The 14,358-nt window shown below is 36.8% G+C and overlaps 1 protein-coding gene across 1 annotated transcript in view; it reads left to right on the top strand.

Moving 5' to 3' along the window:
• TEX15 (testis expressed 15, meiosis and synapsis associated) overlaps positions 1–14,358 on the top strand; it is a 69,503-nt gene that overhangs the window by 21,533 nt on the left and 33,612 nt on the right. The window contains exon 4 of the mRNA XM_035270244.3: positions 12,218–12,455. Within this exon, the coding sequence (XP_035126135.3) occupies positions 12,218–12,455 (238 nt within the window). The remainder of the gene's footprint in view (positions 1–12,217; positions 12,456–14,358) is intronic.

Here is a 14,358-nt window from a genome sequence, read left to right as displayed (position 1 = left end):
ACAGGGGATAAGGATGTGGTAAAGCACAAATTTGTTGCCTAAAGTCTTTCTGGAATACCTCCTTTTAAATATTTTCAGCCTGGTATGTGGAACTACTCAAGTTTATGCAGTAAAGATACACAGTCTCATGTTGCTTAATGACAGGATATGTTTCGAGAAATGCATCATTGGGCAACTTTGTCATTGTGTGAACATCATAGAGTAGACTTACACAAACCTAGATGGTGTAGCCTACTACACACCTCAGCTATATGGTATAGCCTATTACTACTGTAGACATTATAAACTCTGTACACTTAGGCTACACTAAATGTATTTTTAATGTTCTCAATAATTAACCTTAGCTTACTATAATACTTTTACCATATAAACTTTAAAAGTTTTAACTTTTTGACCCTTTTATAATAACATTTACCTTAAAACACGAATACATTGTGCAGCTGTCCAAAATATTTTTATCCTTATTCTATATACTTTTTTTCTATTTTTTTATTTTTTAAATTTTAGAACTCTTTATTAAAAAATTTAAGACACACACACACAGTCTAAATGTTCACAGGGTCAGGATCATCAATATCACTGACATCCACCTCGACATCTGTCCCACTGCAGGGTCTTCAGGAGCAGTAACATGCATGAAGCTGTCATCTTCTGTGATAACAATGCCTTCTTCAGGAATACTTCCTGAAGGACTAGTCTGGGGCTGTCTTACAGTTAAGTTATTTTAATAAGGAGAGATAATATACTCTAGGGATAAAAATTATAGTATACTAAATACATAAACAACATAGTCATTTATTATTATCAAGTACTATGTACTGTACATAATCATATGTGCTATTATTTTATATGACTGGCAGTGTACCACCATGACCACAGACATGAAAGTAATGAATTCCGCTATGACATTATGACACCTATCACTAGGCAATAGGAATTTTTCAGCTCCATTATAATCTTACGGAACCACCATTGTATTTTTGGTTTGTCATTAACAAAAATGTCTACTATGGCACATGACAATATTTTAAATGCAATCTGGGGGTAGAAATTGATAGTTTCAAATTGAAAATCAGTACATGAAGTTCATTATAGATACAGGGCCTTGGCTGATGGGGCGGTCCCAGAGGCTTGTTGCCAAGAGACAGACATTCTTAGTTTCAACCATTTTCTTAATAAGATCTCCTGCTATGGTTACTAGATTTTGGAATTTTGAGAGCAAGGAATCCCAGCTACTTTTTTACAGTAGGATAACAAGTTAATACAGACAATTGTTAGCATTCTTTACTTTTTAGAATTTAATTGTATTCTTTTTTTTCCTTCAACATTGTATTTTGGGTGTAGATAATTTAAACTTAGCCATATGTCACCTAAATGAAAGTTGGTTATTTAGATGTATATCCAGATCTATTGGAAATGAAGGCATTTTTTCCATGTGGTTATCATGGATCTGGAGTTGGATGTGTAGTAATTCAGTGAGACTTTGGGTTGTTCCCTCCTTGTGAGGTGGATTGAAAGTGCTTTGTGTGAATGAGCATTTTTGAAAGTATATGTGTGAGAAGAAGGGTGTGTATGAAGAAGGGTAGCCAAATGATTAGACCATAGTTTACTACAGTTTTCCTAACAATTCTAGATCATCTTTTAAAATTAGTCTAACCATTTTTTTATCTAATTCCCCTTGCTTTATGAATCTATTGAAGTATAAGCCTAGTCATTATAGTTAAATAGAACATAGCATAAGACTTACTTGGAAATCCTGGGGAGGTGAAGTCTGTGTCTCTTCTGGTGGCTGTGAGCAAGGAAGCCTATGCTACCAGCTTCCCATTTGCGACTGTGATGGGAGCTGGATGTGGATAAAGATAAAGCTGTGCACAGCAGAGGGAGAGTGTGAGTGGGGTGGGGGGAACAAATTCCTAATATCATTGAGGGGCCAAGTTCAGAATCTGCCTGTGGTAAGCAGTATAATGCTCCACCAAAGATGTTCACATCCTGATCCCCAGAACCTGTTAATATATCACCTTACATGGCAGAAAGGTTTTTGCAGGTGTGATTGAGGTCACAGACCTGGAGATAGGTGATTATCCTGGGTGATCTAGGTGGGCCCAGTTTAATCACAGGTGCTTTTAAAAACAGAAGAGGGAGGCAGAAGAATGGATCAGAGAGCAGAGATGAAAGAAAAAAGAGATATGAAGGGGATTCAGCTTCCCTTTGCTGGCTTTGAAGATGAAAAAAGGAGGTTATGAGCCAAGGATTGTGTATAATTTCTAGAAGCTGGGAAATGTCCTGTGCTGTATTACAGCCAGCAAGGAAATGGGGACTTCAGTCCGACAACTGCTGGTAATTCAATTCTGCCAACTTGGAAATAGATCCTCGCATAGAACCTCAGAAAGGAACACAATCCTGACAGATGTGATGCCTTGATTTTAGCCCAATGAGAGTCATGTCTGAACTTATCTATGTAACTAAAATAATACATTTATGCCTTTTAATCTATTAAGTTTATGAGAATTTGTTGTCGCAGCAATAGGAAATAAAGTCTTATCTCTGGAGTTGTGTGGCATTATCACATTTCCTAAATATTGTAGAATCACAGTTTCTCTTAGCTGTCAGTGTTTCAGTTCTTATATTGCACTTTGGGCCAGCTGGATACTGAGTTCTTACCACTAGCAATCGGATGGATTTGAAAATTACTAAGTTCTCTTTAAAGATCTCCAAAGAAATAACTTTATTTTCTTTATTATAAAAAAATACCTGCTTGAATACTTTAAATCTCTGCTTTAGGCACTCCCTGCCCCATAGCTAAATATTTTGTATGAACTTGTGTTTCCACTTAAACGTAGAGATAAAATACTTCCCAGAGTTTCATTTACTGAACAAAAAATTACCTGCTATATGTAGGTTGTCTTGGAATCTATTCTAAATGATGTAATTAACTATGACATAGGCATTCCGGCCATGGCACTATACTTTGTTGTAGTTGGCTTCAATAGGGAGACAGCATGGTAGCTCAGATACAAGATTCCAATCCTGTTTCTTCCACTCACCTTCTCTCTCATATGAGTTTTCTCATCTGTCTTTTACGTGTATTTAATATTTAATAAAATATTAGTTAAAAAATAATGACCAAAATGGAAAACCCACAATCAAGAGTATGACTCACAATTCTAAGACTTGAGTATTGTGTTGATTTTGAGCTTTCTACCCCAGAGCTTAAAGTACATGCAGGGTTCAGAGGTAACAGACTTTGACATTTATCTCTCATTAGTATTGCTGCAGAAAAATATGGGGAAATATTTCTAGAAAATTACTCTTATGTATTTTTTAAATTTAAGATAATATGAATATTATTTTAGCATAGAATCTGATGCTTATTAATGCCTCTTGGTAAAAGAGTACTTTGTTTATGCTAGTTCTTCAGATTCTTACCCAATTATGTTATCAAGCAGATGAAACTCCCCGCCTGATATACTAGAAGTCAATACCATGATACCTGGTTTTTGAGAAAAGAAAAGCTTTCATTGAAAGTAGACTCACAGGGAGACAGGAGGTCAAGCTCAAATCTGTTAACCCATGCTAGCTTTAAAGCAGTAGTTTTATTAGAAATGGTTTGGGGGGTAGATCCTGGGATCGTTAGGTGATTGGTGGAAGGAAAGGGAGGTATAGAAAGTCCTTGAACATGCACAGTTGTCTCTTCATGCCTCCTCATGGGGCTCATGTGCAAATTTAGGGGGAGTTTGTATAAAACACACAGTGGAGATTCAGGCTGTGATGTCAGCAAGCTCATTCTGTATAAACTTCATTTGGCCATATTGGTTCCACATGGTTTCGGCCAATATTGTTACAAATGGAGGGAGTGTGAGTATTTCAGTAAGTTTTCTTATATGCCATCCTGCAAGCCTAAGAATTTCTGCTAGTCAGTGGTTTCTTTAACTCTTGGGGGCACAGTTCCAATTACATGTTACTGTGTATAGAAAAGACTCCATTTAGGATCCAAGATGGCCAAATAGGAACAGCTCTGGAGTGCAGTTCCCGGTGAGAACAACACAGAAGGTGAGTGAACACCACATTTCCAAATGAGTTATTACTGCCCACAGACCAGGAGATTCCTGGGCTGAAAAGCATCACAAGTTTCCAACATGGCTATTTCAGCCAGTGCAGCGGGTCTCCAAACAAAAACTCACACAAATCTGGGCGGCCATTTCAACTGGTGCCGGGAATGCCTAGGAGACAGAGCCACCCATTCAACTGAAAAAAGGGGGGCTGAAACAGGGTGCCAGATGATCTGGCTCAGTGGGTCCCACCCACACAAAGAACAGCAATCTGAAACGCTCTGGATTGAGAGTTTCACAGTAAGTGCAGCTGGACCCAGAATGGTCTCACTCTGTTGAGGGAAGGGCACCCGCCATTACAGAGGCATTCCATCACTACTGAGGCATTCTGCCATTACCGAGGCAGTTCTAACTATACCTCTATAAACAAGACTACAAGGAAGTTCACACAGCAGCTAAGCAGAGCCCATGGCAGCTCAGCAGTGCCTATGCTGGCAGACTGTAACTAGGCTACCTCCTTGCTGGGCAGGGCAGCTCTGAACAAAAGACAGCAGCACATCAGGAGCTTATAAATAAAGCCTCACTTTCCCAGGACAGAGCACCTGGGAAAAAAGGTGGTTATGAGTTCCACTGCAGCAGACTTAAACATACCTGCCCAGCAGCTCTGAACAGAACAACAGAGCTCACAGCTTAGCACATGAGCTCCTATAAGGGATAGACTGTCTTCTCAGGCAGCTCCGTGACCCTCGTATATCCAAAGAGCTCAGGCTGAGACGAAGATAACAGAAGAATAAACTGGCAGCAACAATTACTGTTCTGCAGCCACTGCAGATGATCCCCAGGCAAGCAGGGTCTGGAGTGGATCTCTAGCAGTCCTACAGCAGAGGGGCCTGACTATTACAAGGAAAACTAAAAAACAGAAAGAAATAATTTTATCATCAGCAAAAAGGACATCCACTCAGAGATTCAAAAGTCACCAACTACAAAGACCACAGGTAGATAAATCCACAAAGATGGGAAGAAACCAGCACAAAAAGGATGAAAATACCCAAAACCAGAATGCCTCTCCTCCTCCAAGGGATCACAACTCCTCACCAGCAAAGGAACAAAGCTGGTTGGAGAATGAGTCTGATGAATTGACAGAAATAGGCTTCAGAAAGTGGGTAATAACAAACTCCTCTGAGCTAAAAGAACATGTTCTAACCCAATGCAAAGAAACTAAGAACCTTGAAAAAAGTTTTGATGAAATGCTACAAGAATAAACAGGTTAGAGAAGAATATAAATGACTTAATGGAGCTGAAAAACACAACACGAGAACTTCGTGAAGCATATACAAGTTTCAGTAGCTGAATCGACCAAGCAGAAGAAAGGATTTCAGAGATTGAAGAACAACTCAATGAAATGAAATGAAAAGGCAAGATTAGAGAAAAAAGAGTGAAAATAAATGAAAAAAGCCTCCAAGAAATACGGGATTATGTGAAAAGACCTAATCTAAGTTTGATAGGTGTACCTGAATGTGATGGAGAGAATGAATACAAGCTGGAAAACACTCTTCAGGATATTATCCAGGAGAACTTCCCCAACCTAGGAAGGCAGACCAATATTCAAGTCCAGAAAATAAAGAGAACATCACAAAGATATTCCTCAAGAAGAGCAACCCCAAGGCACATAATTGTCAGAATCACCAGGGTTGAAATGAAGGAGAAAATGTTAAGGGCAGACAAAGAGAAAGGTCAGGTTACCCACAAAGGGAAGTCCATCAGAGTCACAGTGGATCTCTTGGCAGAAACCCACGAGCCAGAAGAGAGTGGGGGCCAATATTCAACATCCTGAAAGTAAAGAACTTTCAACCTAGAATTTCATATCCAGCCAAACTAAGCTTCATAAGCGAAGGAGAAATAAAATCCTTTACGAACGAGCAATTGCTGAGAGATTTGTTACCACCAGGCCTGCCTTACAAGAGCTCCTGAAAGCAGCACTAAACATAGAAAGGAACAACCAGTACCAGCCACTCCAAAAATGTACCAACTGGTAAAAAGCATCAACGCAATGAAACTGCGTCAACTAATGGGCAAAAAAACCAGCCAGCATCAAAATGGCAGGATCAGATTCACACATAACAATATTAACCTTCAATGTAAATGGGCTAAATGCCCCAATCAAAAGTCACAGACTGGCAAATTGGATAAAAAGTTAAAAACCATCAGTGTGCTGTATCCAGAAAACCAATCTCACATGCAAGGACACACATAGGCTCAAAATAAAGGGTTACCAAGCAAATGGAGAGCAAAAAAAAAGCAGGAGTTGCAATCCTAGTCTCTGATAAAATAGATTTTAAACCAACAAAGATCAAAAGAGACAAAGGGCATTACATAAGGGTAAAGGATCAATGCAACAAGAGCTAATGATCCGAAATATATATACACCCAATGCAGGAGCACCCAGATACATAAAACAGATTCTTAACAACCTACAAAGAGACTTAGACTCCCACACAATAATAGTGGGAGACTTTAACGTTCCACTATCAATATTAGACAGATCAACCAGACAGAAAATTAACAAGGATATTCAGGACTTGAACTAAGATCTGGACCAAGCAAATATAATAGACATATACAGAACTCTCCACCCCAAATTCACAGAATCTACATTCTTCTCAGTACCACATCACACCTACTCTAAAATTGACCACATAAGTGGAAGTAAATCACTCCTCAGCAAATATAAAAGAACAGAAATTATAAAAACAGTCTCTCAGACCACAGTGCAATCAAATTAGAACTCAGGATTAAGAAACTAACTCAGAACTGCACAACTTCATGGAAACTGAACAACTGGCTCTTGGATATTGACTGATAAACAATGAAATGAAGGCAGAAATAAAGATCTTCTTTGAAACCAACGAGAATGAACACACAACATACCAGAATCTCTGGGACACATTTAAAGCAGTGTCTAGAGGAAAATTTATAGCAATAAATGCCCACATGAGAAGCAAGGAAAGATGTAAAATTGACACCCTATCATCAAAATTGAAAGAGTTAGAGAGGAGCAAGATCAAAAAATTTCAAAAGCTAGCAGAAGACAAGAAATAAAGATCAGAGCAGAACTGAGGGAGATAGAGACACACACAAAAAAAACAGTAAATCCAGGAGCTAGTTATTTTGTAAAGATCAACAAAATAGAGAGACCACTAGCCATATTAATAAGAAAAGAGAAGAATCAAATGGATGCAATAAAAAACGATAAAGGTGATATCACCACCAATTCCACAGAAATACAAACTACCATCAGAGATTACTACAAACAACTCTATGCACACAAACCAGTAAACCTGGAAGAAATGGATAAATTCGTGGACACTTCCACCCTCCCACGCCTAAACCAGGAAGAAGTTGAAACCCTGAATAGACCAATAACAAGGGCTGAAGTTGAGGCAGCAATTAATAATAGCTTACCAACCAAAAAGAAAGCCCAGTCCAAATGGGTTCACAGCCAAATTCTACCAGACATTCAAAGAGGAGTTGGTACCACACCTGAAACTATTCCAAACAATCCAAAAAGAGGGAATTCTTCCCAAAGCATTCTATGAGACCAACATCATCCTGATACAAAAACCCAGCAGAGACTCAACAAAAAAAAGATAACTTTAGGCCAATATCCATGATTAACATAGATGTAAAAATCTTCAATAAAATACTGTCAAACCAATTGCAACAGCACATCAAAAAGCTTATCCATCACGATCAGGTGGGCTTCATCCCAGAGATGCAAGACTGGTTCAATATATGCAAGTCTATAAATGTAATCCACCACATGAACAGAACCAAAGACAAAAACCACATGATTATCTGAATAGCTGTAGAGAAGGCCTTCAACAAAATTCAACAGCCCTTTATGCTAAAAACTCTCAATAAACTAGGTATTGATGGAACGTATGTCAAAATAATAAAAGCTATTTACGACAAACCCACAGCCAATATCATACTGAATGGGCAAAAACTGGAAGCATTCCTTTTGAAATCTGACACTAAACAAGGATGCCCTCTCTCACCACTCCTATTCAATATAGTATTAGAAGTTCTAGCAAACAGGCAAGAAAAAGAAATAAAAGGTATTCAGTTAGGAAAAGAAGAAGTCAAATTGTCTCTACTTGCAGACGACATGATTGTATATTTAGAAGACCTCATTGTCTCAGCCCCAAATCTCCTGAAACTGATAAGCAACTTCAGCAAAGTCTCAGGATACAAAATCAATGTGCAAAAATCACAAGCATTCCTATACACCAATAACAGACTTAAAGAGAGCCAAATCAAGAACAAACTGCCATTCACAGTTGCTACAAAGAGAATAAAATATCTAGGAATACAACTAACAAAGGATGTAAAGTACCTCTTCAAGGAGAACTACAAACCACTGCTCAACGAAATAAGAGGACACAAACAGATGGAAAAACATTCCATGCTCATAGTTAGGAAGAATCAATATTGGGAAAATGGCCATACTGCCCAAAGTAATTTATAGATTCAAGGCTATCCCCATCAAGCTACCTATGACCCTTTTTCACAGAACTGGAAAAAAGCACCTTAAACTTCATGTGGAACCAAAAGAGAGCTGGCATAGCCAAGACAATTCTAAGCAAAAAGAACATAGCTGAAAGCATCATGCTACCTGACTTCAAACTATGCTACAAGGCTACAGTAATCAAAACAGCATGGTACTGGCACCAAAACAGAGATACGGACCAATGGAACAGAACAGAGGCCTCAGAGGCAATGCCACACATCTGCAACCATCTAATCTTTGATAAACCTGACAAAAATCAACGAGGAGAGGATTCCCTGTTTAATAAATGGTGTTGGGAAAAATGACTAGCCATGTGCAGAAAGCAGAAACTGGACCCATTTCTGACACCTTATTCTAAAATTAACTCCTGATGGATTAAAGACTTAAACATAAGGCCTAACACCATGAAAACCCTAAAAGAAAACCTAGGCAAAACCATTCAGGATATAGGCATAGGCAAGGACTTCATGACTAAAACACCAAAAGCATTGGCAACAAAAGCCAAAATAGACAAATGGGATCTAATTAAACTCCAGAGCTTCTGCACAGCAAAAGAAACAATCATTAGAGTGAACTGGCAACCAACAGAATGGGAAAAAATTTTTGCAATCTACCCATCTGACAAAGGGCTGATATCCAGAATCTACAAAGAACTAAAACAGATTTACAAGAAAAATAAAAACAAATCCATTCAAAAGTAGGCAAAGGACATGAACAGACACTTTTCAAAAGAAGACATTTATGAGGCCAAAAAACATGAAAAAAAAAGCTCATCATCACTGGTCATTAGAGAAATGCAAATCAAAATCACATCGAGATGCCATCTCACACCAGTTAGAATGGCGATCATTAAAAAATCTGGAGACAACAGATGCTGGAGAGGATGTGGAGAAATAGGAACACTTTTACACTGTTGGTGGTAGTGTAAATTAGTTCAACCATTGTGGAAGACAGTGTGGTGATTCTTCAAGGATCTAGAAATAGAAATTCCATTTGACCCAGCAATCTCATCACTGGATATATATCCAAAGGATTATAAATTATTCTATTATAAAGACACATGCAGACATATGTCATTGTGGCACATAATAATAAAGACCTGGAACCAACCCAAATACCCATTGATGATAGTCAGGGCAAGGAAAATGTGGCACATATACACCGTGGAATACTATGCAGCCATAAAAAATGGTAAGTTTGTGTCCTTTGTAGGGACATGGATGAATCTGGAAATCATCATTCTCAGCAAACTGACACAGGAACAGAAAAACAAACACCACATGTTCTCACTCACAGGCGGGTGTTGAACAGTGAGAACACATGGACACAGGGAGGGGAGCATCACACAGTGTGGTCTGTTGAGAGGGAATCGGGGAGGGAAGTGACGGGTAGGGAGGTTGTGGAGGGATAACGGAGAAATGCCAGATATAGGTGACAGGGGAGATGGAGGCAACAAACCACATTGCCATGTATGTACCTATGCAATAATCCTGCATGTTCTGCACATGTACCCTAGAACCTAAAGTGCAATAAAATATATATGTATAATTTTTTTAAATAAGAAAAGACTCTTCAGGCTCATATTACCTATTGTTTCTGAAATGGAAGTCTTAAGACTCAAGAGTTTCTGTCATTTAAAATGATGACTTAGAGCCTGTCGTCTGAATAAATTTGAAAAGCCAAACGTATGCAATTTTAAAGCCAGAAACAGATCGAAAACTAACTTTTTTATAGGTCATTTTTATTAACATATTTAGGCCCAGTTTTTTTCAAATATAATTCTTAAGACATATTAAAAAATAAAATGTGTTAGTAGTGTAATTACCAATGCAAAACTCCAGGGAATATTTTCTATTTCAATTTACATGGGATTTTGTGGCCCTGGATCAGATTTTTATTGTTACATTTTTTTCATTCCACTGAAACACTTATGATGATGTAGTGGTATCAGGAAGATGAATAGGTTAAAAAATTTTTTTTTAATAATTTGGCCCAAAATATCCCTGGTGACACTGTGGAAAAACTCTGCTATAGGATTTACATAATACGTCTTTAATTTATTCTGGTGTACTTTTAAATGTTACTTTTATGTGTGATGTAAGAATCTTAGAACAGTATTCTTCAATTTCCTCCCTCCCTCTTATTCTTTCTTCTATTGTTGTTAACCTTTCCATGTGGAAATTCCTTCTAGGGCTTGCTCAGAAAGTTAATGTTTTTCTAAATCCCAAGAAAAACCTACAGAAAAGTCAGAAAAATGAGAGAAAGCATTATTCCTCTTCTATGAGAATTAAACCCTAGCAGGGAACAGAGATCTTAGTGGTTCACAGAATCTACTGATGTCAAGTTGAAACCAAGAGCAGCAAATGCTGATTTGTAGAGCCAAAAGTTAAGGCTGACATTGCCAGGAAATAGAGGTGATCATTATCTAATCAGATCATTATCTAATCTTGCTTATAACTGTTACCATATGTTTTGTGGCCCAGTCTACCATTAATGATGAGTCATTCTTGAAAATAAGGTAAGTATTAATATATTAAGTCCATGTTATAGTTTAAACAAATTCTGTGAGTGGTGTTTCAGGAAATAAATCTTGGAAGTATAACGTTCTCAAGAACAGTTTTCCTTTTGTGGTATATACATTCCTTTGCTAGATTCTGTAAATTCTCCATTACAGATAGTCATTTGGACCCTAGTGTCTGAACCACTTTTATTGTACCACCTGGTGTGGCAATTTCTGCTGCTTCTACTCCTGAGCAAGCCATATAGGATATCTAATCTGTCAATTTTAGGGAAGGGATATATATTTTGTTAACATATTATACTATGTTTAAATGGGTCTTGTAATAGAAGTGGTAGAATTGAGGGTTATCTATACTTCAGATTACAATCTTTTCTGAGGATGATTCCTAATTTTTTTGCTTAAGATAGGATTCTGTAATCAAATACTAGCCTGTTTCTCCCAGCTGTTATCTAAATCCTGAGGAATGGAGAATGTCCCTAATAATTGACTATATGTGTGCATGTGTGTATATTTTTGTGTCTACAGATATGTAGAGATATATAATATAGACAAGATATTTTGTCTAGAAAATGCACGTTCTTCCCTCCATAACACAATTAACAAGAACTTGAGCTCTGGAACCTGACAGACAAGAGTTGGTGTGTATAATTCCAACTCTGTTATTTTCCTACTTCAGCAAGATTTAACTTTCTGAACCTCACTTTCCTCATTTTAAAAATGTTAACAGCAACAAAATAAACTATAAAAACTTCTTAGGAGCTTGAGAATGTAATGAGAAGATGCATGTGTATTGCTTACGACTTTGTACTGGTTACATTAGCAGGATTTAAGAAATGTTAGCCCCTGTTATTTTATACCAGGAATGATGATAATGTTCATAAATCTTGGATAGGTACTCCTGAATTTGTTCCTAAGATCATTTTCAGCCTAATTTATCACCACAGTGTAGTATCTCTGAATATCATCAGTACTTCTCTTGCTTTCTAACTATGGTCAGTGGAAATATGTATCTTCTTGAAAATATTATTGATGTTTATCAGTTATCTTTAACTGTGTACATTATTTGTTTTACTTTAGGTCAGAGATGCGTGAAAGTGGAAGACATTGCAGAGAACTCGAAGAACATTTCTGCTTTTTAGCACTTCGTCAGAGTGATGTGGCAGAGATATATCAGAATGGAATAAGTACCAGAGCATCTACATTGAAGATACTAGGAAATCCTCTTCTTGGAATTTACATGTTTAGACATGTTGATATTGCCTTGAATTATTCTCACAGTCGAAGCATTACTGTAGAAAGTATTTTAATTTTTAAGGTAGGTAGCTTAAAATAAAGTATATGGACAGTTGGCTTTAAATTGACCTGAACATATAAATTGACCCTTTCAATATAAATTGATAGTGTTTTTAAATTACAGTATATTAAATAAGTAATAATTATATTTATTATTTTTGTTATCATTATTCAAAATTTTCCTCTTTCCTCTTTACCTGGGTGTACAGCACAAAGCAGAAGCAAAAAAGAAAAAGAAAAAGCAAACGCAGCCTTAATCTTTCTCTACTCAATGTACATAGTTTTCTGTTCTAATTGACCTGCCTCTCTTTTACTCTTTTGTTTCTATCGTAAATAAGTACTATAGTGTTTTACGTACCCTCATCCAAAGCATTATGTTATAATAATTTTGGTTTAAGCTAGTTATTTTTAAACTCCTGCAGTTTATTTTAGTTAATGGTATTGCATCAGTGTTAAATTCTTCTATAATTTTCCTATGGCTACATAAGATGTTAACGTTAAGAAAAGCTGAGCACAGGGTATATGGGACCTCTTAACTATTTTGCGTGTGTGTGTCAAAGCTTTGTTTATAGTAGAGAAAAATAGCCACCATGTAAATGTCCAGCAATAATGTATTATGAACTTATCATATATTCTGTCTCTGGAATAAGAAGTATCTGTTGCAGTTCAGTTTATGGAGGATTTTTTAAGATACAGGAAAATGTTTACACAATCATGTTTAACTTTTTAAATTTAAGAAAATGAGATATCATCAAGATGATATAAAATGCACTTGTTATTAGTGATGATCTTTGGATCATGATGATATAATTTTCTGTACTTTCTAGTTTTTCAAATTAGCATTTTCCAAATATCCTGTAATAAGTGTTTCTTTCCTTCCCTTCCTTTCCCTTTCCCTTCTTTCCCATTCCCCTTAACCCCTCTCCCTTTTTCTTTCTTCTCCCTTTTTCTTTCTCCCTTCTCCCTTCCATTTCCTTTCCTTTTTTTGAGACAGAGTCTTAACTCTGTCACCCAGGCTGAGTCCAGTGGTACAATCTCAGAGTGCAGCATTTGTAGCTGTTGTAAATGAGATTGCTTTCCTGATTTCCTTTTCAGATTGATCAATATTATCATATAGAAATACTACTGATGTGTGTTTGTTGATTTTGTACCCTGAAACTTTACTGAATTTATCAGTTATAAGTTTTTTTTAATGACATTGGGTTTCCCTAAATATAAGATCATGTCCTCTACAAACAATGATAATTTGACTTCTTCCTTTACAGTTTTGATGCACTTTATTTCTTTCACTCACCTAATTGCTCTGGCTAGTACTTCTAGAACTATATTGAATAGAAATGGTAAAAGTGAGCATCCTTTTCTTCTTCTAGATCGTGAAAAGGCTTTCAATTTTTCCCCATTCAGTATGATACTAACTGTGGGTTTGTCATACATGAGTTTTATTGTTTTGAGGTATGTTCCTTCTATAGCAAATTTGTTGAGATTTTTTGTGAATGGATGTTCAATTTTATTGCTTTTTCTGCATCTAATGAAATGATAATATGGTTTTTGTCCTTGATTCTGTTGATGTGATTTATTACATTTATTGATTTGCATAAGTTGAACCATCCTTCCGTCACTGCTATGAATCCGACTTGGTCATGATGAATGATATTCTTAATATGTTCTTGAATTCAATTTGCTACTATTTTGTTGAGGATTTTTACATTTCTGCTCATCAGGGATATTGGCTCATAGCTTCTTTTGTTATCTTTGGTTTTGGCATGAAGGTAATACTGGCCTTGTGGAGTGAGTCTGGAAGTATCTCCTCCCCTTCAATTTTTTGGAATACTTTGATTAGAATTGGCATTAGTTATTCTTTAAATGTTGGTTAGAATTTACTGGTGAAGCCATCAGGACCTGGGCTTTTGTTTGTCAGAAGATTT

Source organism: Callithrix jacchus, chromosome 13 (assembly GCF_049354715.1).
Source record: "Callithrix jacchus isolate 240 chromosome 13, calJac240_pri, whole genome shotgun sequence".
Lineage (NCBI taxonomy): Eukaryota > Metazoa > Chordata > Mammalia > Primates > Cebidae > Callithrix > Callithrix jacchus.
This window is presented reverse-complemented; position numbering and strand designations above follow the sequence as displayed.